Below are 25,237 nucleotides of genomic sequence, written 5' to 3'. Positions count from 1 at the left end.
TGAATTGATTGGTGTCTGAAATCAAGTCTACAGACCAGACGACGTTGGCCTTGAATGATCCCTTGCAACGGAGGTTTTGTTCAAGATGTCTTCAACTTGCTGATGCACAGGGCCACAAATAACTTTTGAATAGAGAACAGGCTATCGTTCTGCCTTATTGTTATGTTTCTTACAATGTTTAGGCAGCCTCTAGCATCATTTCTCCTGATTATCATCATCAATGGATGTCATTCAGGTGAGTAGGTAGTGTATACCTATATTGGGTAGGTACTGTTTTAACTTACATAACTTTTGTCGGGTAATAACAACCAGTTCACTAGGTATCATGTATATTTGAAGGACATACCTATGTAGTTTAGAGGTAACCCACCTTGTATGGGTGGTAGATGCTGACGTAGAAGTCAAAGTGTGATGGCTAAGGGCGGTATACTGATTCATTCAGAATATGACATTGCTGGCTGCCGCTTTTATCTGCTGGTTACCACAATGTTTTGTGCCACAATCCCTGATATGGGACACTGGGCACACTTGAAATATGCAAATCATGCTAACAACTGAGTCAGGACACTGCACTGCAACAAGCTCTATATGACTGGAGCCTTGAGTGAGGCAAAGTGGCCCTTCAGAATTCTGTAATTTATAAGCATAAGTACAAGTAAGTAGGTATGTCTGACTGGTGCTGTGTCTACCTCTGTACATGCTAAGGATCAGTTAGTTCCTTTGTGCTTTGGCCACCAAGTCTCTCACTGCTGATTAGTTGAAGTGCCAGCCAGATATGTTGAGTACAGTGTCCAGCCTTTTTATTGTAGGTATGTGCTCATACTTTTGCAGGTTACAGAGTTGTGGAAAATATAGAACACAAATGCAGTTGCACACATTTGGATTTGTGGTATAGCCAGGCTGAGAAGTTGAACACTTTGTGGCCTAAAAGCTAAAATAGGTACTAGAATTAGATTGAATTGGTCAAAACTTGTCATGGTGCATAGGTATTTGGTACATTTAAATTTTTGGTTAACATAATAGCTGGAATAAAAGTGCCTTGGCCTGATATTCACTTTGAGATATGAAATCAGGTATTCTAAATCCCATGAAAGCATTTTAAAGTCACATTATTGGCTTGGCTACCCAAGATTTAAAAGAGCTGAAACTACTTTGGCTAATGTAACTTCCTGCTAAGATTTGTAAGATCTGCAATTAGTGTGATTAGTGTAGCCTGGGAACTTACTGACTTCATGAAAGACACTTATCAATATTTCACAGTAATTTGTTGGAACAACTATTTTTAAGTGAGCCTCAATCAACTGAGGATTGTGCTGTCATTAAATCTTGAAAGTTAAAAGCTGTTCTGTATCCCCTCATTGATTCACCAATGTTTTGTAGCTAATTCAATACATTGGTTTTGTATTATGTTGGTAAAACATTGGTTTGTAGCTCATATGATATGATTTGTTTCAGATTTGTGCAATAACCCTCTGATGGAGGGAGCTGAGCTTTCAGCGACCTCAGAGCTCAGAGGCAAGGAAGCCAAGTATGCCAGACTGAATGGTGAGTAATTATCTTCTGGAGGTCCCCTGAATTTGCCTATGACTTTCCTCTGTCTAAGGATAAATACATGATCTCCTTATGTTAATTGTTCAGTGTAACACAAACACAAGACCAACTAGCCATTTAAGTTACATGATAGGTGTGATTATAATTGCTGCCTTCAAAATTTCATCAAAATAATGACACTTTATGAACAGGCAAATGGTGTTACATAACCTGCATTGAAATGCAGAAATGCAATTACTGAATGTGCTTGTAATGTGTCTTTTTGCTGCTTATATAAGCATGTGAACATGAGCCACAGCTCTCTTAGCCATTTCAGGCATTCGTTTGTTTTACTTCCTTTAGCAATTATCAGCTAATTTTAAGTGTTCTGACTTCTGATATACCATTGTTAGCTAATTTAATCAGGCATCCCACGATGACTACTGACAGATATTTTCCAAATCTCCAAAGCCCATAGCATGAATGTGCTGACATCTGCTTGTCTCCAATCCCTGACCGCTGTGTGTGCATACCCAGCGTGACTCCCCTACCCTACCCAGCGCCCCTCCGGTATCCCCGGTCCCGGTGGACACCGGTGCTGTCTCCGCGCCGTCGTCCGTCGGGTCATAGGTCGGGTGACGCGGGCTCCAGCACTATTGATTAGCACGCGCCGCGCCGGGGCTGGCCGCGCCGGCCGTCGGGCGAGCTGTCACAGCCCGCTCTAATTGGCACCGGAGCGGCCCGGTACCGACTGGACGGAGCGCGTACCAGGCACGGCGGGACGGTCCGAGATGGGATCTGAACCGCCCGCCGACAGCGCTGGATCGAGCGCTAGGGATGGGCCCCATGCACTCCATGGGGGGTAGCTCAGATATTTTGGCAGTAGAAGGGTTTGCAAAAAGGTAGATGTCAGGCCTTTTTGGAAAGTGATGATAAAATGAAACTTTTGAATGGTTAGTTTCCTATTTTTAAGTAGACCGATTTGACGATTGTATTAACTTTACAATCATGTAACTAGGGACCTGACGTCATGGAAGGTCGCCAGAGATGCGTTACCTATGTGTGGTAACTTAACGTCGAGCATACCTACCACAAACCGAAGGTCCTATGTCTGGACGTCCCTCGGATCTCGCCTCACGCATCTCTCACAGGCCGGGGCTCGCCTTAATCCCGTGTTTTACCATATGTGTGCTCGTTAGTCATATATCCTGTTCTGCTAATGCCACCAACCGGTTTTTTCCTCTCCCGCCGTCTGTTGAGAAGGGTTTTTTATCGTTGTGTGTGTGTGTGTGTGTGTGTGTGTGCTGCATGTGTACACGCATTTTTATTTTTATTTTATTTATCGTTTAAGTTAATCTTTTAGTTCACTCCGTAATTTCCATATCATGCCCTTTCAAATTATTATAAGATAAATATTTGTCTCCAATTCATATTCTGTTCCTGTGAGGAACATTTCATCCAGCCTTTTTATCAGTTCCCGATAACTGTTAAATAGACTACTCCATGCCAAAGACTCGTGTAATGCGGTAATCCCTGACTGTTATAATTACATATTTTACCGTGATCACGAGCACAAGCTCTGTGCCTGTGCACTGTGTGCTTGGTGCTTCCATAATTCAATGACTCTGGGTTCAATTGTATTGCCACGAGCACGAGTCACTGTTTGTATTCTGGGTCAGGTTCCGAGCGGATTGCACGGTCACTGGTGCAATGTTTGTTTTGCGAACTTACGCTCGCCCCATGCATACCTGATGGGTGTTCTGTGTAATATTTGCCGAGTTTCTGCTGGTGGCATGCCAACTTCAGTTTGCAGTTCTTTGAATTTTGTTCTGCGATCGTTGCAGCTTGCCGTTTATCTTTTGATAGTTGAACGTTCGTTTGTTTACCTTGCCGTGACTTGCCGGTGAAGGTGGAAAGGGTACGAAGCCGTAGCCACTGTTTATGTAACTACTTTAATTCAATCACTGCCTAGCACGTGAGTACCTTTCATCAGAAAATCGAGAGCCGTCAACACTACAAGGGCTCTCCCCCTGACTTCCCTAGCTCAAAAGCGACAACAAATCGATTCATTTCCGCTTTTTCTCCATGTCTTCCAGTCCCCATGCTCACCGTGTCCACTAGTGGTGTCAATTGCGGAAAATCGGAATACCGATACCAAACCAAATACCAACCAAAACCGTGGGGGAAATACCGAAACCAAACCAACTTGGGAAAATGAGGGAAATACCAACATTATACCGATTTCTTAGCCTCTTATATATTAGTGAGGGTTCATGATACCAACAAAATACCAAACACGTTACGATTGAAATACCAAATACCAAGTTGGTATCGGTTTGGTATCGGTATACCAAAAAGTTGGTATCTGATTGACATCTCTAGTGTCCACCCTTGCACGCTGTAAATGTTTTGTGTGTTTTGTGTCTGTCTGTCGTCTGCCCCGCATGTGCCTCGGGTGTTTCCACCCTCCCCTGCACGCGCTGTGTACTTGCCCATCTCCTCGCCCAGGCGACGGCGCGTGGACGGCTCGCATCTCGAACGTCGGCCAGAGTCTGACCGTCGACCTGAACGACGTGTACCGGATCACGCGGATCGAGACCCAGGGTCGCAGCGCCTCGGAACAGTGGGTGAGGCAGTATAGCCTCGCGTACGGCTTCAACGGCAGAGACTTCATGGACTACCGCGGCCCGCACGGCGGCGCATGGGTAAGAGGCACCGGACACGGAGCACGAAGGATGACGGACCGAACGAGAGGAACTCGTTCATCTGACGACGTCGTTTTACATGTGTTTTCAGGTGATGTGTACTCCTCTCTCGTCTGTGTCGAATGATAAGTGAGGGATGCGGACCGTTTGTGGTCAGAACGCTCAGAAACGACGGGAAGGCGTGTTCAGGTGATGATCTCGTGGAACCGCGGAGGATAGTTGAGACTGGATAATTACTAGGTTTTGTTCAGTTAAGAAACGGTAGTGAGTGGTGCCATAGCGACCAGTCATCAGATGCTACTCTCACGGCCAAGAATACGTCGGTTCAAGGGAGCTACAGGTACTCGTATTACCTTACGAAGCAGGTCGTCGTCATTCACCTTTTCCGGCGTCATTCATTGCCCTCCAAGCAGATGCTCTGACAATGGTAAGGCTGCGTTTGTGCGTTACTGTGTTGGTCGTTTTCCAACTCCCAGCCTCATCGCTGACGAGCCGCACGCTTTCAGTGTTCACCCGAAGGTGAGGTCACTCTATTTCCGCATGCCCCGAGTTTGCACGGTTCAGTGTCTCGGACTTTGGTTCGGACTCTATACTCCACAGACATTCTCGACCATTGTTTTCGGCGCCGCGCCAGTCGCCGCTCGCAGCCTTTCTGCGTGTCAGACTGGGCTGCGTTCCTGTGTGGCGTTGCAGCAATGTAAGAAGTGTTACGCCGCCGACTTTTTCTGCTGTTCTCGGACCGAACTGCCGGCAGCTCCACTCAGTCAGCCCTTCCCCCCCCACACACACACACACCTATGACGGCGCCCCGGCCCACGCCCGACGCTTGATAACTAGTATAATAACCCTGATAGGATTCCCTCGTCGTCCCATTTTATCGCCCATTTGCAGCCCGGACTTCTGTTCGAATAGTCGGTAATGGCCACTTTGGAACACCGTCGGTTATGATGTTAGCTGACAAAATTCCTTAATTACAGATAACCTTTTGGTGACATTTCCAGACATAGTGTAACACCATCGATCCGTATCCTCTGGAGCCTCATATTCAATTCCCTTTACTCGGAATTCCTCAAACCTCATCTGACTCGCGTGGTGTCCTCACAACTCACCAGGTGATAGAGCGTGGATGCCCAGCATGTCCAACAACAAGCAGTACTTCACTGTGGACCTAGGGGACACCTTTCGCATCACCCGTGTGGCCACCCAGGGTTATCCCCGCTCCAACAACTTCGTCAAGAGATTCGGCGTCGAACACTCTCTGGATGGTCGCGCCTTTCGACCGTACCGTACGGAAATTGGCCAGGCAGAGGTCAGGGGCAACGTGTGGATGTTTGTCGTCAATGGTCACAGAAGGGCTACGCCTGATGACCTGTCGGCTTGATGTTTTGTTGGTTTGGCGTGGCTGAAAGCTTTGGTTTCAATTTGGTTTGGTTTTGTTGTTCATTGGTTGCTATACGCGGTCCTAATGTCGGCACTCCGTGATGCTATGTGGATGTTTATGTCGTGTCGTCGCCCGTCGGTCCGCTTCTACGAGTATTACACGTTCACGTTGATCTGCATGTTTGGTGTTTTCTCGTGCTTTGTTTTACAGACCTCCACGCAGAGAGGACTGGAGTAGCGCCGGGCGGGTTGTTTCAGTTTCGCGTTCACCCCGTGTGTTTTCTGTTTTTGTCTGCAGGTGGAGAGCCAAGCCTGCTATTGATCCGCCTACGAGCACGCTGCCCGGTGACGGCTCAGCCCACTGCTGGCCGCTCATTTTCTTTCGTGTTGTGCGCTTGTTCCATTTGTCGTTTGCAGTTTGCTGTTTGGTTATTATCTGTGACAAATCCCAAGCAGCTTTGAGGATGGATGAAGCAGCCACACGCCACACCGGCGGTATAATGTGCACGCTTTCGTGGACAGTTACGTTTGTGTTTGTTGGTTTCCTTGGTTTGTGTGATACATTGATAATTAAATTGGTCGTTTTTCTGTGAATGGTTGACGTGTTTTTCTCTTTGCTTTTGCCTAATTGTGTTAGATTCTATATTGAAACTTTTTTGCTTCGCTCCTTGTGTGATCGATTTGTAGTTATGAAAAATGCTAAAAATAAACATTCATGAGTACTAGTCAGTTTTCAGTTTTGTATGGTGTTTATTGCTGGATACTATAATGCAAACAAACGTATTCACGTAAAGCAAGTACTGCTGTAAACCACAGTAACCGCCGCGCCAGCACTGATATAACGCCATTGCAGGAGTTCAATGGCAACGTGAATGGAGACGACGTCGTGGAGAACCGCTTCGAGACGCCGATCGTGGCGCAGTTCGTTCGAATTCGGCCCACCAGGTGGCAGGACCGCATGTCGCTGCGCCTGGAGCTCTACGGATGCGCCTTCTGTAAGAAGTTGCTGGGGATTGGTGGAATTTTGATGGAATATTCTTTTGGGTGGTGGGATGTGTCTGGGATCGTGAAGAAATGGAAACAGATCATGATGTTTTATCAACTTGCTTTGCTTGCTGCACAGTGATCTAGTATTATGTATCAGGTATTACGTAAAGCCTACTCACTGCTCTCACGTGCTTATTTTCCTTATCTACGGAATTTGTTAACCGTATGTAAAGTTATTATATTTCAATCCCCTGTAACGTAGAAATTTTCTTCTCCGACAATTACCGATGTGTTAGTGCGTGTTCTGAGTAACGGTCAATTCTGTTGACGCAGACCTACCTAGGGATCATATTATATCGCCATGCCATTAAAGTGTCCTTTGGTCTCCTTTCAGCGGGTATCACGATGTCCTTCAACGGCAGTGCGTTCGTCGAGAAGAGCCTGGTTCGGAACCAGGTCCATTCGCTCTACGATCGGTTCAACTTCAGGTTAGTATACCGGGAACTGGCCAGTTTCGCTGTACATGGGTCCTTTGTCGCGCTTTATGAATGGTGCTACTGCCCGATGAACTCAGTCAGATATTAGCCTGCATAGTCGCCTGAAAGTGAACATTCTTTTGCAGCCTTGTCACGTCATCTTTCTCCACTCATTTTAAATTCACCTTTCCCAGTGGCTCAACCCGAGGAGTAGTGCGTATTCCACATCGCCTCCGTACCACATCTAACCTCCACTGTAACTGCCTCAGGTTCCGGACGTCCCATCCAAACGGCGTGCTCATGTACAGCCACGGCGCCCAGGGGGACATCTTCGCCATCCAGCTGGTGGAGAACAAGCTGCGACTGGACATTGACCTCGGTACGATCAATGGAGGGTGACGGAAACGGGGTCAAGGGAGGGAGATGGTGGGATGACGGGACTGTCAGAGGTGAAGGGAGGGTCAGGGATGGAGGAAGGCTTGGCTTGGAGGTAGAGTCAATGCTGGATTATTTAAAGTTTGAAAGGAAGGAGCGCCGGGGTGGAGTGGGTGTCTACATAGAGGAGGAAAAGGAGATTGGGGTAGAGTGACGGTTGGCAGTGGATGGATGGAGAGTCTGGGACCGAGGGAGGTTTTTAAGGGGGAAGAGTCGTGTGTGACGGGAGAGTCTGGGGCTGGTTTGGAACTGACGGTGTTGGAAAACTGAGGGAACGATCAACGATAAGTGCGTAGTGCTGCTAGAATGGGTTAAATTAAACTAGCTGGGCGAATGATGCATTTCTTTCTTTGCATTTAACGCTTTGAACATGATACCATCCTTTGTGAAAGCACATCTTTCTTTTTAATCAATTTGTATTTTGTATGCTTCTGGTTGTGGAGATTTTAATGTGCTTGAAGTTTAAAAATGTTTTATATAAAACACCCGACGTTGTAATCCATTGCGAACTTTGAAACGCCGTTTCTTTGAAGACAGTTTGAAGGATCCTTTGTAGTTTTCACCCCGATGGTCGCGTGCACCGTTACGTAATTTGCCGTATTAAGCAGGCGCCGGGCATTACATTAGCGCGCTACGCTGCCTTTCTACGCAGTTGGTAGCCCTCCCCAAATATGTGCCCGACCCGAGTTTCCTGTTCCTGGCTCGCTCTATTGTCGCGCAGCGGGAAATACCATTTATCCCGCATTCGTATCATTCACTTATCAAATCTTGGTTCGGGGTGTTTCACTCGTACAGCCTAATGGTATTTAATAGTGTTATGGTCTTTTCTGCCGTACCTTCATGTCAGCTTTCATGATACTTGGACGTATAGGACAACCCAGGCTAATGGTTTATTTGTTTTGGCTCGTATGCCCTGTGATTTATCCTATCACGTCACGTCTCACTTATCGCGTCGCGTCTTATCACATTTTTAATATGTATCCAAAAGTATCCGGCCTGCCTTCCGTCTTATCTTTGCCCATACCTTACCGTACCTCACACTCCGTTTCGATCCAATTTCACCCTACCCCGCCTTTTACTGACCTTCCTCTCCCCAGGCTCGCGTCAGATGACCACCCTCTCCGTGGGCTCCCTGCTCGACGACCATCTGTGGCATGATGTCAAGGTGGAGAGAACCGAGCGCATGGTCAACCTCAGCGTCGATAGAGTGGAGGTCGCCCGGGAGGTCAACGGCGTCTTCCGCAAGCTCGACCTCAACGCTAAGGTAGGGTAGGAGAATGGGGACAGGCAGTAAGAAGGAGTTTAGGAAGGGATTGGAAGACTTAAGAGGCTGGCAACGAGGTGTGTAACTCCTGTTGGGTTTCTGCTGTTTTCTGCGGAGTTAAAGCCGTTGTTTTGCTCGTCTAGTCTCTTTTCATCATGTTTTGTTATAAGTTCTGTATCTGCTCACCGTTGGGAGGTTCCGGGCATTGAAAATCAATTATTGCGCATCATGCATGAATCTGCCGCCTCATAAATATCACGTCATTGTCCCCCGCCGGTCTCACCTGTACTGACTGACTCGCACCGTCCCCCCTCCCCATCTTCACAGTTCTACCTGGGTGGCGTGCCGTACATCCAAAAGGGTATCGTCAGTCCCAGCAACTTCAGCGGCTGTATCGAGAACCTGTACGTCAACAGCACCAACTTCATCGGGGAGGTGCGCGAGCGTCACCGCGACTACACCAACCATGGCGGAGAGTTCAACTGCCCGGTCAGTGAACGTGCGGTAGAGGAGGGGTTATCGTGTGGCAGGAGCTGTGAGTGTTAGGGTGGTAGTGAAGTGAAATGTAGGGTGTGTGTTTTCGGGAAAATCCTGGGATCGATAACTGCCCTAAGCGTGGTTCTTTCTTTCACAAGGACTAAAAAGATAAAAGAATTGATAAGAAAAGAATAAACAGACGTGATCTTGTGACAGGTAATTATTGCGACAGCAGCGTTAGAATGTTGTACTTAACGTGCTTTTCCCTTAGGCGCTGTATACGTTACTGATCACGCTGGCTGTGCACGTGGTTCTAACATGTTGCCTTCACAGGCGGTGCACACGGTACCAATGACCTTCCTGGACCGAACGGCGTTCGTCAAGGTCACAGGCAACGAGGGTCAGACGACGCTCAACATTTCGTTCGAGTTCCGGACATACGAGGAGGACGGCATGCTGGCCTACCACAACTTCCTCACTCGAGGTTATGTCAAGGTGAGAATGTCCCTTCGCAGTAGTGGATACAGTTTCTGGCACCTTTGATGGGGTGGCCGATTTCTACTTTGTATTACGTTTTGAGGATGGAGTCCGTCAATAGGTGTTTGCCTGTCGAGAGGTGGGTTTCACGAGGAAGTTTGCTAATCAGTTATATCCAAAACTGAATGTTAAAAACGCGCCTCTTTCTTATCAGCACGCAGGCAACCATTTCTGTTTTATCATCATTGACTTTTCTGGCCACCTTCATTTGAACACACCCGCGGTCATTCACCGAACAGCTCTCCGTTCTGTCTACACGCCAACCGTCTCATCTCCCCTCGGACAGATCTTCCTGGAGGACGGCCGGTTCAAGGTGGAGATCTCCACCCGCGAGATCGACTCTGTCGTCCTCGATCCGTTCGAGGCGACCTACAACGACGGCCGCTGGCACTCGGCAACCGTCGCGCTGGCTGAAAACAGTGCCGTCACCGTCATAGACGGGTACCCCATGTACACCCAAAGGCTGATGACGTTCTCTACCGGAGTCGACTACCTGTTCGCAGGTGCGTAGAGGGTGGGGGAGAAGGGAGGTAGATTGTTTGTGGATGTGGGCTTGGAGGTGGATAGGGAGGGATGGAATAAGACAGTTTTTATGTAGGTGGGGTGCTTATGTATGGAATTCAAGAGGCGAGTGTTCGCGCATGGCTAGTGGGGTTTGTGAACGGGACGGAAAATAGTTTGTTTGCCGTTGGCTGTTGGCTCTTTTATACCTTCTGGATGATCTATCCTTCTTCTTTTTTGCCCCTGGTGTTGAGGTATGCTGTGCCTGGTTGCTATGGACAGAATGCTCGTTTAGCTGTCGGCCAATGGGCTGTATGTCTTGGCGCATTTAGACATCATTATCGGAAGACGGAAATGTAGTTAGCCGAGTCGCTGATTGATGACTTGTTCCATATTGTCTGCTCAAAGGTCACGTAACGTGCCGAAACAGCGTCTTCGCGGCCGCAATGCTTGATTGGGCGCATCTTTTTTATTCATCACAACTGTCTTACAGGGGAAGTCAACAATGTACTTTCCGACTAACCTCTCAACCAAAATGTGTGAGCTCCGAGACCGAGTGACCATACATCCCTCCCCTTCGCAGGCGGACTGCCGGGTATTGAGAACCCCGGCTACCTGGGCTGTATGCGCAGCCTGGCGGCCGGAGGCAACAACCAGAGCCCTCTCAATCTGGGACCGCAGGTACGGTAATCAGTGCGGCTGTCTGGACAAAGAGACTCCAGTGCAGTCACTGCAGCTGTTACAATTGCTCTAATAGCGGGGCTATATCAGGGCGTCGTAACGCGTTATTTGGTGCTTTTATTCTCTTCATTGGGCCACGAGGGCTGGCTGAATTTGGGCTTACTAGGGTTTGTTCATTGTGATATTGTGAGCTTTGGAACTTCAACAATGCAGCCAACGTGGTGAAAGTAAATAGAAGTGCATTGGAATCTGCAAAATATACCCAAACACGCCAAGCAACCCGATGCACTGCAGTAGACGTCTCCCTTCGGCCAACCGATCCAACCACTTCTACATATCTGCCCATCTTGACCGCCTTATTTGTTTCAGAACAAATTCAACGAGCGATACATCGTGATAGACGGATGTCAAATGGAGGACCGATGCAACCCGAACCCGTGCGAGCACGAGGGCGTCTGTACGCAGAATTCACGGGAGTTCTTCTGTGACTGCCGCAAGACTGGCTACGCGGGATCCGTCTGCCGTACCAGTGAGTAGGAGCTATTGCGAGGGTTGCTTTTAAATTTGTGCCTTGGGTAGAATGCGAATATATTGACCAGTAGACAGTGGCGAGGCACTAGGATCTATAATGGGATCCCGTTAGAAAATTGTGACCTCGTAATTCGTGTGCGTTAAGTTTGATATTTATCACCTATATCCAGGACGTAAAGTAAAGTGATGTTTCCTAAAATATCCCTATTTGATCACTCAATTCATTTTCTTATACTGTCTTGTTTTGCAGTTCTTTGTATAATGTCTCCTCCCGTAAAGACAATGAAGTGTAGTCTATGATAATGGTTCTAGATAGATCATGTTATCATGCTGACTGTAGTCCTGCCTCGGGCTTAAACCGCTACAGCTGATCTTACCATGCTCTAACCTCTCCCTCCCCTGCTCTGTGATTCTGCCCGCAGCCACGAACCCGATATCGTGCGCGCAGCACTTTATGATCAGCCGCGGCGGGCGGCGGGAGCTGATTCAGCTGGATGTGGACGGCTCGGGACCGCTGGCCGCCTTCCCCGTCACCTGTGTACTCACTCCCGAGGGACAGGTCAGTAACGAGCGGCTGGGTCACATAGTTGGAGATGTGGCACTGGGTTACACAGGGTGCGAGGAGAGAGCCTACCTCTAAACCCTGGCTCTTGACATTCAGTGGTTGATTTTGTATCAGACCCAGGACTAGAAGGGCGGGCGAGAAGCCCGGTACTTAGTGAGGCTGGGGCTGTCTTGGCGTGTGTTGTGTTTTATGTGACAGTTTGCCGTTCAGATATACCTCGCTTATCGCTATGACCGTGGCTGTTTTAATTTAACTGACGATAAGTTGCTCTCGACTGTGTGTGATCGTCACTTGTGACTGTGAATGTGACTGTATCTATGACTGTGACTGTTCCATCAGGTGGAGACTCATCTGGAGCACAACGTGCCCGGTGATCAGCTGGTGGACGGCTTTGAGCGGCGCGGCAGCTACGTGCAGGACTTCAAATACGAGGCCAACATGAAACAGGTGCGTGATGAGCCACAGTGGCATCGTTGTTGTGAGAAGTGGGGCTCGGAGAAGTAAGGCAACGCCTGGGTGAGTAGGTTCGCCATGTTGTTATACAGTGTCGTGGTTTCCATCCTGAAGAGGAAGCGTTACATTAAGCGTATGTATCTAGCGTAGCAAGTATATCCTCTAACATACCCCCTCCGCTGGCCCCTCTACAGATTGAGAGGCTCATCAACGGCTCTCTGACGTGCAAACAAGAGCTGTTTTACGCGTGCCGCCGGTCGCGGCTGCTCAACACTCCCGTCCGGCCCGAGGAACCGTTCGAGCCGTTCTCGTGGTGGGTGTCCCGCAACAATGAGATCATGGACTACTGGGGCGGCTCTCAGCCCGGCAGCCGGAAGTGCGCCTGCGGCATACAGGGCACCTGCATCGACCGCACCAAGGACTGCAACTGCGACGCCGGTGAGCGGGGGATGACTGGGAGACAGACGAGGGGTCGAGAGCGGGATGTGGGGTGGGAGAGTAGGTTCGCTGTTTGAGATTTTGATTGATCTGTTTGAAAAGGTTGACGGCGGAACATCCTCCACTGTTTCAGAGGTGAATACTGCATACCGATAGGCTTGTTTTTCGCTGTCTCTCTTTCCTACCCTGACCACGTGCACTGACCAGCCTTTCCCCTAACACCCTCTCCCGGGCTCCGCCATATGATCTACCAGGCTTATACCGACTTTCCATTGCCCCTGACCTTATCCACCGTCCAATATTACTCCTGACCTGACCTGTCATGCCCTGACCTGCTGTGACCTGACCTGCTATGACCTGACAACCTCTAGGCGCTAACCTGACGGCCGCTGTCACCTGTCAGGTCTGGAGCTGGAGACGTCCGACGGCGGTGACCTGATGTTCAAACAGGATCTGCCGGTGCGCCAGCTGCGGTTTGGGGACACCGGTTCCCCCGGAGACGAGAAGCGCGGCATCTACCGCGTCGGCAGCCTCATCTGCGAGGGAGATGGTAAGCAGGGAGAGGAGACCTAGTCTCTGGCTATCTTTTGGGTTTGAAGTATTTGAGCTTGGCGGGAAAATGTGACTCCATAATAGGCCCTTATGTCTGCCATGATATTAATTGAACTACAGGTTCAACTTTGGAAGAAAATGTGGCGCAAGTGGGTCGGTGCAATGCAGGATGAATGGAGGGAGGTTGGCAGACAGGTCAAAACGTGTTCCCGCACCGGGAATCGAACCCGGGCCTCACGGGTGAGAGCCGTGTATCCTAGCCACTAGACCATGCGGGAGATGTGGGGGCGGTCCGAGAAGCCTGATAGACTCGTGAAACCTGTTTCTTGCACCTTTGGGACTATGTCACTAGTCTGTTCCATATCAAGCTTGCAGTCGGAGTTTCTTCGGCAGCGCTCCTCCGCTCAAGAATTTGCGTCTTAAAATGTAAGAGCTGTATATACAGAAATCACGAACTGCTTTCAGCAGGGCACTTCGGCTGCAAGCTTGAAACGGAACAGAGTATACTTACCTTACGATGTCCCCCTGCGCTTCATCCTGCCAGCTGGCACCACCTAGTACACTCGGGGGCAGATTGATGTTCCACTACTCCCTACCCATCGGGCTCCCATGGCTCCCGCACTGGCTGCTGTCAGTGGCAGGACTGGCAGCACTGGCATTGGCAGGCAGTGCTGAGCAGTGCTGAGGGCAGGCAACACTGGCAGCAGCCACTGCTGATCCATGGGAGCCCGATGGGTAGGGAGTGGTGGAACATCAATCTGCCCCCGAGTGTACCAGAACGGATTCGTGGGCTGCATGCACTTGAAAGCATTTTGTCAATGAAATACGTGTGATCAAACTATCTCGGGCGTTGCTTGATGGTTTTGTTTGTCAAGGATGGTGTCGGATGCTTGGTATACTGTGTTCAAGAAGCCTACACTATTAAGTGGAGGACTTGATCCAGCTGTCCAATCTACCCTCGTAAGGGCGTCTCGTTATGGGGTTCCTCCTAAACCGGACGGCCAGGCAATCTACCCTACCGAGACGCCCTCGTAAGGGCGTCTCGCTAGGGGGTTCCTCCTAAACCGGGCGGCCAAGTTCCTGTCGCCCACCCTCTAAAAGGCCGAAGTACCTCATGCCGGCGGGACTGCTGGAAGACGGCTATGGCCTTGCGCTGGTCCCCGACGGTCGATGGACTAAGCTCCTCGGGTGAACGGCTGGATAGTTGGTGCAGCTGCAATCCGCGGAACGCCAGGCAGGCCACAGACCCCCAGCTCTCAGGGTTGTAGCGCAGCATACCGTAGGGTACCGCCGGTACTCGATCTTGAAGCCCCTTAGCGGAGGAAAGCCAGATTGGGGTGCCCAGACACTGTGGAGAGCCTGTGTACGGTAGTTGCCGTGGTTCGGTGACCCAGTGGGAAGGGTCAAGGCAGGTGTGATGTGGCGCTTCGGTTAGGGAAGTTTGCCACGGCGGTGATGGGCAGGGCAGGGGCAGGGGGCTCGCAGCAAAACCAACAGCCTCACCCCTCGCCAACGTTGTCAACCTCGGTCGGCACAGAGGTAGCAGGCGTAGCTAGTCATGGCTAAGCCGCGCCGACGCGAACCGCCTCCTAAGAGATGGTCGTGCCAGAGCGTCAGCCACAAGGGCACCATAAGATTCGGGGCAGCGATGTTGGTAGAGTCCGAATGCGGACTGTTACCAGGACAGAGGGAGCGTCGTCAAGTCATCTGGTCTTGTAGTAAAATGTAGATAAAATTGATGAGTGGCCCATCCAGAACAGCGATTGCGAAGAGGAAGCTGAGCCAACCGTCCTCATCCTCCTTCCGCAGTTCCGGGGAGACTGAGCTCGCCAGGGTTTGCACTTGTCTTGGGAAAATGCACCGGGGAAGAGACTCCGGTGCTTCGGGAAGAAACTCCCGCGCTCCAGTCGGTCGGTCGGTCGGTCCATATGTTGGGGAATGGGGATGTCTTGTTCTTGGTTCTGTTGCTGTTGTTCCCTAGATCTGTTGCGGATCGGCAAGAGAAAGGCCCGAGTGGCTTCCTGGCGTCTTGTCCAGTGGATCATCGACGGGTGGCTTCCGCACGGCGGGCTGCCAAGTGTTGTAGTTGTGTGTGTATCGAAGAGCGCCCCGGCCGCACGGGCGTGGCTTGTCAGGACGGCAGGCCAAGAGGGACGGAGGTGGAGACCCTGGTGTGGTATGATGGATGCCCTCCAAGGTGCTGCCCCGGGATACCGGCAACAGCTGTCTGTTGCGCCACTGGCCGTCGAGCTGCTACCGACCAGGTCAACGATGCAGCAGTCGTTCCGCCTGGACACGGTGTAAACCAGTGACCACCCTACTCGTATATTGAACCCCGGCCGAAGATAAATCAGCATTCACCGCTGGCATTGTCTGATGCCAAAGGAGTGAGGCTGCTTCAGCTCTGAGTCAGTTACGGCCATGGTTTTTGGGTCTTTGACTGTTAAGTGTTTGGACGGCTGTTGTGCAGCTGAGTCTCGGCCATTGGCCGGCGCAACCTTCGAAGTCCATGACGGCCGCTCTGGAACCGGCACCAGCGGTTCTCGAGTGAGTTCTGTCAGGCCCGCCTCATCGGCCTACCACTGGCCGACCCGCCGGAAACGCGGTTTGAAGGGCAGTGCTGTGGCTTCATCTGAGGGAGGCTGAGCTTGAGTCCTTGATTGGGTGCAGGCTTGTTGCCACACTTCATGTGCCCTGTGCTTCAGCCGTGGTCGGGCTCGTCGCTCTGCCAGGACTTTGGGGCAGGATCGTCGGGGGGGGGGGGGGAAGTCGGGCGAAACGTCCCCGTTCTCTGGTTGCGAGTTCTTTTCCTCACCGCTAGCGGGGAGGCCAGTTTCGGTGCTGAGCGCGTCGGCTTTCGTGAGGCGGATGCAACCGGTGATCACCCGGGCGCATTTGTGCTGCTCCGCCTCGAGGCTGGCCCGCGGCGAGAGTGTAGCGTGAGAGGAGTAGACCGCCGCTCAGTGGTCGGCCACACTGCGGCCTGCGGATGTAGCCGGTGTTTGCCGTCTTCAATGTGGACCTGTCGCTGCCGTACGAGCGACCCGCCAGCGCCGTCTGGCAGCGTCGGCGTTGTGCCATCCTTTTCGTCACTTTTTCGATGTGTTTGGTGAATGTGAGCTGATTCACGTACCCCGGCGCAACTTCCCGCAACTTCCCGAGGGCAGCCAAGTTCCTAACCGAAGCCTTCCGCTCGACACTTTCAGACGGCGTGTGCTCTGAAAGCCGTAAGACCTTAGACTCACATGATGAAACTAATCCATGGGAGCGTTTTTTTTTTTAGTCATTAGATTCAAAGCGCATGATTGGCTTGTGTCATCCCTTCCGAGTTGCTCGTATCTGAAGCCGCCTCTTCCTCCGGCAGCCATCTTCGACAACACGGTGACGTTCCGGCTGGCGGATGCCACCATCGACCTGCCTCCCTTCGAAATGGGCTACAGCGGCGACGTCTACTTCGAGTTCCGCACCACCAAGGAGTCGGGAACGTTCTTCCACATCGAGGGAGACAACGGAGATTACCTCAAGGTCTCCATGAAAGGTAGGGAGCGATTTTCGGCGTGTGGCGTATGGGGGTAGGGGGCGAATTGCGTCAGATATGTGTTAAATGGTAGCGTTTCGAGATGTTTGTGTAGGGTTGTCTGTGGGAGAAAAGGTGTTCCCGCACCGGGAATCGAACCCGGGCCTCACGGGTGAGAGCCGTGTATCCTAGCCACTAGACCATGCGGGAGATGAACGATGGCCTGCCGCACATCTTGCCGGAAATTGGGGTCCGCGGAACATTGCCAGTTTGACGTCAATATCTTGTGTATTTGACATGCCTCTCCTGCCTCTCACCTTCATTCGCGGTTCTCATACCTTGCTGCTAGCCCTCATCCGAGGTCAAAATGACACAATCATCACACATCCATGGACCCTTCTGACGCCCATCAACTTCCCGCTTCAGGAGGAAACGCGATTCAGCTGGAGTACCGGGCCGGCTCGGTACCTCTCAGCGCCACGGTCGAGGTCAGCAGCCGCCTCAATGACGACACCTGGCACTCGGTGCTGGTGGAGAGGAACCGCAAACAGGGCCGCCTCCTGGTGGACAACTCGCTCCGGAAGGAGGTGTCCGAGCCACGCGGACCCGTGCGCTCCATGAGACTGACTTCGAAACTGGTAGTCGGTGAGTGTGGGGATGGCCGGTTGGGGTCTAAGGATGGTCATTGGTCATTGGTCATTGGTCAATGGCAATGGTGATTGCTGGGACAATAAATTGTCTTTGGTGTGTAATAGTTGAATTATGATCTCAGCCATTTTTTGAACGCTGAAGGTTGAGTGCGTTAGCTAATGGCTCCGCTCCAGTGTTCGTGGGCTGTAAGGCGAGAGAAATTTAAGGCGAGAAAATGTGTTCCCGCACCGGGAATCGAACCCGGGCCTCACGGGTGAGAGCCGTGTATCCTAGCCACTAGACCATGCGGGAGTTGGTGATGGCGGCCCGATAAGCGTGGCAGAACCGTGAGACCTGCTTCTTGATCCTTTGGAACTACGTCACAACCTACCTTACGATGTCTCCCCTCGCTTCACCCTGCCAGGTGCCACCACCCAGTACCGGAACGGCTTCGTGGGCTGCATGCGCGCCTTCCTGGTCAACGGGCAGCTGCAGAACCTCAAGTACCTCGTGGAGCGGGGAATGTGGTCCACAGTGCACCACCGAAACATCTACCTTGGCCCGCTGTACGGCGTCTCTGTGGGCTGTCAGGGCAAGTGCGCCAGCTCCCCGTGTCTGAACAACGGCACCTGCATTGAGGGCTACTCGGACTACGAGTGCAACTGCCGCTGGACGGCCTTCAAGGGGCCCATCTGCGCAGACGGTACGTGACCGAGGGAGGGTCGGTTTTCCTTGTTGTGTTGCAGCTGCTGGCATAGTGCCCACCCTGGTGTACCAAGGAATCGCCTGAGGCTTCGCTCGGCTTCTTTGTTAACTAAATATTTTCGCTTACGCTGAAAATTGGATTCCTGTCAATATCACAGTTCTTACCTGGGCCCTCGTTTTCAGAGATCGGCGTGAGTATGACGCGCAGCTACATGATCAAGTACGAGCTGGAGGGCAGCTACAAGTCCACCATCGCCGAGTACATCCGCGTCGGCTTCACGACTACCAGTCCGTCGGGCTTCCTGCTCGGCCTGGTTTCCAACATCACCAAGGAGTACATGACCATCATGGTCTCCAACAGCGGTAAGGAACGGATGGCGGGGAGGAAGGGGGGAGTGCGGTGGGGTGGGACATTGAAGCTGTATGTTATTAGTTGGTACTGGCTGTCATTGCTTGGATGATTTCACGTGGAAACTCGTGCTGAAAGAATCAATGGGGCAGATGCTATAGCGTATAACTGTGTGGGTAAGTTTGTTCAAGCTCAATCTCAGAATACAACTTTGCAAAACATTTGTTTGCACCACGCATGCGGAAGCTATCCTCCGTTTCGCCTGTCATTCACGAATGAAACTCGCTATTATGAAGTAATCGTAATGCATGTCATCCGAGCTATGAGAGCCGTGTCGCCCACCGTCAGCCGATGATGTCATTTAGCACCGAACCGGGGTGTCAACTGACACTGAGTATAGCGGACATGTGACACCTTGCCCAGCCCGCCCTGCGACAACCAACCAGGCCGCGGGTGGCGCCGATCGCGTGGTCTGAATTCGATCCGCAGCTTACATAAGACCTGGGACACGTCCAGTGCTAACTTCGTGCATATGTGGTGCTTTCACTGTCGATTGCTTATGCGATGCTTTCATTGTCGATTGGTTTCCTATAGCGTAACGTGACATTCCCTTATTCAGTTCATTGCATAAGCCCTAAATGCAAATCGAAGTAAAAGATATGTTGAGCTTACGAAATCCCATACACACTGGACAGACAACTCAATGGATAGTTGCCCTTCCAGTGAGAACACTTGTTCAAATCACATGCCGACAATACTGGCGTGTCACCAGTGTTATTCCCACCTATTCACCCTTGCTCTTCACCCTCCCCCAGGTCACATTCGAGTCGTGTTCGACTTTGGTTTCGAACGACGCGACGTGGTCTACCCGGACAAGATCTTCAACGAGGGTCAGTTCCACGACGTTCACATCCGTCGACTCAACGGCGGGGCAACTCTACAGATACAGGCGAGTCTGAGCTCATTTACCAACGATTGTGTGGGGTCTACATAAGAGACCTTATGCCCGGTCGTACGAACCCGCCATAAGCTTATATTGATCGCGCCCGGCTCATTGGAATGGGAGATCGATTGTTTAGCATGTCGTGATTAGCTGATGTCAACACTGCCGAGTGTTTTCCCTGATGTGGGACAGACGACCCTGATTGCTAATGAGGTGCGGTAGCACGGTGGAACTCTGGTGAAAGACAAAGAATGAATGTATTATGTAAGTTGAGGAAGCGGCTCCGCGGCTATTCCAATAGGCTATGGTATGTCGAATGTATTGTGTATGGAATGTGGATGTTTTTGTTATATGTGTTGATCGAGCGAAGATGAATTAACATGCGTCCCCATTTGGAGAGGCAGTTGACATTCATCAAACGTGGGCTGATAATTGATAAGAAGGGTCATTGTCCCAACTCGTCCCCGCAGTTTGGAAACTATGGTTGACCCGTCACCGTAAAGTGTGGTTATCGGGCTAGTTTTTTGAAGATGCCGCGATCAAACAAAGGAAGTATCTGCTCAATGATTATAGATTTTCGTGTTATATATTCTGTTCCCTTTTCCGACATCTGACTGTGTTATCTGTCCGTTCCCAGGTGGATGACTACCCACCGTACAGCGAGACTTTCTACGTGAACCCCTCTGCCGACGTACAATTCGACAACATTCAGTACATGTACATCGGCAAGAACGAATCGATGCTGGAGGGTTTCGTTGGCTGCATCAGTCGAGTGGAGTTCGATGATCTGTACCCGTTGAAGCTCATGTTCCAGGAGAATCGACCGTCTAATGTGTGGGGAAACACAGGTGAGAGGATGGGGAGAAGGTAGAGTGGTGAGAGGTGACCCCTTGTGACCGAGAAGGTGGGACAATGGGATAATGAAGGGAGGGGTGGGAGAAGGGAGAGTGGGAATAGTGAGTCATTCGGGAACGCGAAGTAAAAGTTAACAAGGTGGAATAGGAGTCGCCTCAGCTTATGCGCAGTGCGCGTTATTACAGGTAATGTAGGAATCACTGTAATTAGTAAAGATGAAAGAAAGTTGCACTATGTAGTATGTATAGCTTATTTTCCACAAATAAATAAATAATTTTTCGGTCCTCAGTTTTCAGTCCTCATTCCAACGCTCCACCACACACATGGACCGCCACCCGACACCCGAGCGCCGGTCTGGCTCCCCCGGTATGCGGAACAGACTTCCGTGGACCTTTGTATACCCCCTGTGTCGTCTCATCTTTCACCACTAGGGCCGCTGCCGCTCAGTTCGTATGGACCCCCGCCGTGTGCCTGACATGTTTGGCATCTAATCTCCGCGACAGTCGAACCTCGACGCATCCTGACAGCCTCCCGTCCCCGTCCGTTCCCTCACAGACCCTCTCCTGTCGACAGTGGTAATTCACGAAATCCAGCGATCTTTGACACCTATCTGCCTGCCTCCTCCCCCTGTCGATAGCTGTGGTAGGTCATGAATTCCGACGATTTTAGACACATGTTTATCCCCCTGCCCGCCTCCGCTCTTCCCCTCCGCTATCGACAATGACAATCACCAATCCCAACGATTTTAGACACCCGTCCCTTCCTCCCTCACCCTCTCATATGGGTACGGGGACCAGCAGTTGCTACTGTACACGAACCCCAAGTCTAACCGTCTGTCCTGTCCAGTAACAACCGATAACATTGATATCGACTGCTGGTCCCTGTACAAGAGCAGCTGAGGTTTCCTGTGAGTACCCTCTGACAGCTTATCGTTGTTCCCTGTGAGGGTGCTGGGACAATTTACTCAGGGTCGCTGTACAGTAGCAACTGCGGGTCCCTGTACAGCGACGACCCACGAATTCTGACCGAGGCGGTAGGACACGCATCTTGTCTCCCCCTCACGCTCCCTCTCCCGTCGCCCGTCGACAGCGACGATCCACGAGGATTACTGCGGTATCGAGCCGGTGCGTCACCCGGAGGAACAGACCGAGACCCGGCCGCCACCTGAGGTCGACGAGGACATCGTCAGCTCGCTCTACAACGACATCAACGCCGCCGTGCTCGGGGGTGAGGGGAGAGGGGGAGGGAAGGAGGTGTGGAGTGGGATGGGAGATGAGATTGGGGACGGAGAGATGAGGGTCTTGAATTACAGGGTGGGGCAGCATAATCGGGAATAAATATCAAACGGGATTATTTGGTCATGAATCTAAAAATATAGCTCCAAGCACTATTTTAGCAACATCCTATCAATCGGTCACCTTTTACCTATCCCTCATCCTATTTGACCGCCCTCGGCGTCGATGACCTTCTCAAGGCGGGTCCAAAAGCACGCGCATGCACGTGCAACCTCCTGCTTGTCCATGATCGCCCATCAGCTTCGTACCTTGCACTGAAGACTGTTTTTACTGATGATAAGTTGTTCATTAAACTTCTACCAAAAAACGCTCCATGTAAAGAATTTGGTCGGATTTAAATCGGCGGAGTTGAAGGACCAGAAGTTTTTGGTTCATCTCAGGTGGAGGTGCCCTACACAATAACATGTCGTCCTCACTGCAGTACCAGCACGGACAGAGTCCTCGTAAGACGTGATTTGGACCGTCAGTGATCCTCTCTTCCGACGGCTCCACGTGAGTCTGCCAGAGTGCGGTTGTATTTACCAGAGGTGCTCATTTTATCCGGGCTCGATGAAGTAGGGTGCACCACGTGCACCTCCCTTGAAGACCACCCATAGGTCCATCACCCCAACAGGATGTTTACTTTGCATGACCGCTGGAATATTCTCGATACAATCCCCTATATGGCATGCCATTCTTTTTTATCGTATTCCAGTCGGTGATAAGATTTTTTGTCGCTGAAGTTTTGAACATTGTTTCTTTTTAATATGCTCAAGTGCTTCTTCCTTATATTCAAGTGAGTCATCTTGTATGTCCTCTGCTAAGAGTTATTTTACGACGATTACGTTAACCTGTTGTCCTAAGTATCCCCACACAATCCTTATCGTCCGTGATAACACGTTGACCTGCCCAGCAACCTTTACGTGGAATTGCAGGGTTTTAAACAAAATGTTCTTGTTTTACTTGTTTAACATTAGTGTCTATGGGCGCGCGCAAAGCACTTGGAGCACCGTCGAACTATTTTGCTGCTCTTTTCCAGGAAGTTGCATGCTCATGGATGTAGTCATGTCAGATGATGCACAACTTTTGGGCGTTTCATTGCCATAATATAATTTATAAAAATAATGCCATGCCTACTCATGATCAGAGCCCAAAAAGCATTCCCGATTATGCTGCCCCACCCTGTAGATATGCGTTGAAGAAAATCCCGTTTATTCCACATTCGTATGGGAGTAACTTTATAGAGCCTGAAAGATGAGAGTAAAAACATTATCTCATTCTGTTATAACTAAACCGTTTATTTATTTGCTATCATTATCATTTTAGCACCTGCATTGGAAATCTCAATGTGGGAACTTCATTTCTCGTCACCAATTCACAATGCCTTTCGTTTCCATTATACCGTGACTCTTCAGTCTTCACACCCGAACACTCACCTCCGCGCCCCTTCCTCTTACAGGAGTGCTGGCTGTCGTTCTGATCGCCCTGATCATCATGGGTGTCCTCATCGCGCGCTACGCCAACCGCCACAAGGGCGACTACCTGACGCGCGAGGACTCGGGTGCTGACGGCGCCGAGGACGCGGATGACGCTGTTACACAGGGACGCACCGGCCACCACGTGGAGAAGATGAAGGAGTTCTTCATCTAGGGTCGCTTCGAGGACGCTTAGGGGGTCTTCGTCAAGAGTCACCTGAGGACTACGTTCGCGAGAGAGACGTTTGGGATTGGTTTGGGAAGGTTGATGCTTCTGCGTTTATGGAAGAGTGAGAGGGACGTTGGAGAAAAATGGAGAAGTGGTAGCATGAGTGTGGCGTGAAGAACACTTTATGAAGTGCATATTGATTGGTGCGGTTAGTGTTGTCGATCGTGGTTACAATAAGCAAAGAACAAAGCTTGCTTTAAGTGACTGTTGTAAGATTAGTGAGAGATTGGCTCGAGATCTGAAGAATGCACAGTCGTATTACGTCGATCAAGGCCTCGATCTATAAGATGATGGACTCAATCACACGGCCGGTATACCGCCTCTAAAGCTCGGTCTGCTATGGATCTGACCTGTAATTTCTGAGTTTGTATGGTGTCAATGCTTCCGCGTGTTCCGTCGTTTCGCCCTGTTCGGTTGCGTGGATAAGTGATGTACCTTTCCGTCCTGCTCGTACGACCGCCTCCGTTCCCGCAGTGTGATCTATTGTACGCACGCACGCGACACTTGCTTATCTCACACATATTTACACGTTATGTTACACTTTTATTTTCATCCCACACTATGTGTTTAATTGTAAGACTTGAACAGTTTTCTGTTCACATCGTGAACTGTTGCATGTCTGTCTGTGTGTTCAATTGCCTTATTTCACCGTGAGTGTAAGAGTGTGTGCGCTTGTTGCCTGTTGGGCTCGATCACTAGCGTCACTCCATTTCCATCAGATTACAAAGTGACCCACCCCGCGGGTCTGCAATACTTCTAAGGCTGCCTTCCTGTCGCTTGCATCGCGCCAGATATCCCCAAAACTGCCAGACGGGGAACCATTGGCGGTGAGGGCCGGGTGGAACTTGAGGAATGGCATCAGAACGATTTAGAATTTTATAGTGCCAAGAGAAGAATCTCAGAAAATTGTACAAAATCAATAGGTATTCCCATCACATAAACGTTCACGAACTGAAGAAGAAAAAGCATTTTTTGCGAACAATTAAGGCAACTTGTTCTCCAAAAAGTACCTTCTTGGGTGCACTGACCCGGTTCCAGTGTTTTCTGGAATAGCGTGCGGTGGAATATGGTGGACCTGTGTGGCCTGTAACATTGACAATAAGACTTGTCCTCGTATGTGTGTTTTGTGACGCCGAGTGACAAGCAGAGATGTGAGCTGTTGCTTCAATCATGTGGAGTCTCGCTGTCAATGAGCGACGTTCCAACAACCACGCCTTAGACAATTGACGTAATCGTGTTCGCTGTAGCTCTGTCATCAAGTTCTATCATCTTTCTCCATCGGCCTGTATTGGGTAGAAGTCTGATAGGAATAGTGTTCCCACTAGTACGGCGTTCTTTAGTGCGTCTGGGGTCGCCCGTCGCACTACAGTGTCTCTGGTAGTGCTCTAGTGTTCGGTATAGTGTCTCCTGCTGAGAGTAGTTCTTCCAGCGTGCCGGCAGATAGCGTTTGGAAGCTTGTGAAGTGCCACATGCATGCGAGGCGTACCTATTTGGAGACGACTTTTTACAGACACTAACGAACTGGTTGAGGCGATGGAATTTGTTACGCAACTATTTGGAAGGCAGAATTTAGCTCTTTAGGGTCGAACCGGTGAAGTGTGAAATTAATGACGTTTATTGTTACGATTGCACGATATGGCAGCTAATTAGATTCGCCTAGGCAGCTAAATAGATCTAGACGGAGGTGCAGTAACTTCTGAATAAAACAAATGCGTCGTTCATATGTCAATAAAGTGTCACCTGTTGAT

The 25,237-nt window shown here is 50.5% G+C and overlaps 1 protein-coding gene and 3 non-coding genes across 4 annotated transcripts; 1 reads left to right on the top strand and 3 right to left on the bottom strand.

Annotated features, from left to right (window-relative positions):
• LOC122368739 (neurexin-4-like) lies at nucleotides 1-25,236 on the top strand. Its single transcript, XM_043342958.1, has 24 exons — nucleotides 1-235; nucleotides 1,456-1,545; nucleotides 4,039-4,235; nucleotides 6,469-6,610; nucleotides 6,997-7,090; nucleotides 7,348-7,457; nucleotides 8,611-8,777; nucleotides 9,105-9,266; nucleotides 9,588-9,749; nucleotides 10,078-10,294; nucleotides 10,876-10,973; nucleotides 11,343-11,502; nucleotides 11,927-12,063; nucleotides 12,409-12,516; nucleotides 12,717-12,960; nucleotides 13,364-13,510; nucleotides 16,877-17,050; nucleotides 17,456-17,674; nucleotides 18,084-18,362; nucleotides 18,548-18,727; nucleotides 19,529-19,662; nucleotides 20,294-20,504; nucleotides 21,601-21,738; nucleotides 23,245-25,236. Exons 1-24 carry the CDS (start codon nucleotides 163-165, stop codon nucleotides 23,433-23,435), a joined length of 3,834 nt encoding a protein of 1,277 aa, XP_043198893.1. The 5' UTR covers nucleotides 1-162; the 3' UTR covers nucleotides 23,436-25,236.
• Nucleotides 13,719-13,790, bottom strand: Trnae-cuc. Its single transcript has one exon. It is a non-coding gene; the product is annotated as a tRNA-Glu (tRNA).
• Trnae-cuc lies at nucleotides 17,168-17,239 on the bottom strand. The gene has a single exon. It is a non-coding gene; the product is annotated as a tRNA-Glu (tRNA).
• Nucleotides 17,900-17,971, bottom strand: Trnae-cuc. Its single transcript has one exon. It is a non-coding gene; the product is annotated as a tRNA-Glu (tRNA).
• Nucleotide 25,237: the final 1 nt, after the last annotated feature.

The sequence above is a fragment of the Amphibalanus amphitrite genome, unplaced genomic scaffold (genome assembly GCF_019059575.1).
Source record: "Amphibalanus amphitrite isolate SeventyFive unplaced genomic scaffold, NRLGWU_Aamphi_draft 000972F_arrow, whole genome shotgun sequence".
NCBI lineage: Eukaryota > Metazoa > Arthropoda > Thecostraca > Balanomorpha > Balanidae > Amphibalanus > Amphibalanus amphitrite.
This window is presented reverse-complemented; position numbering and strand designations above follow the sequence as displayed.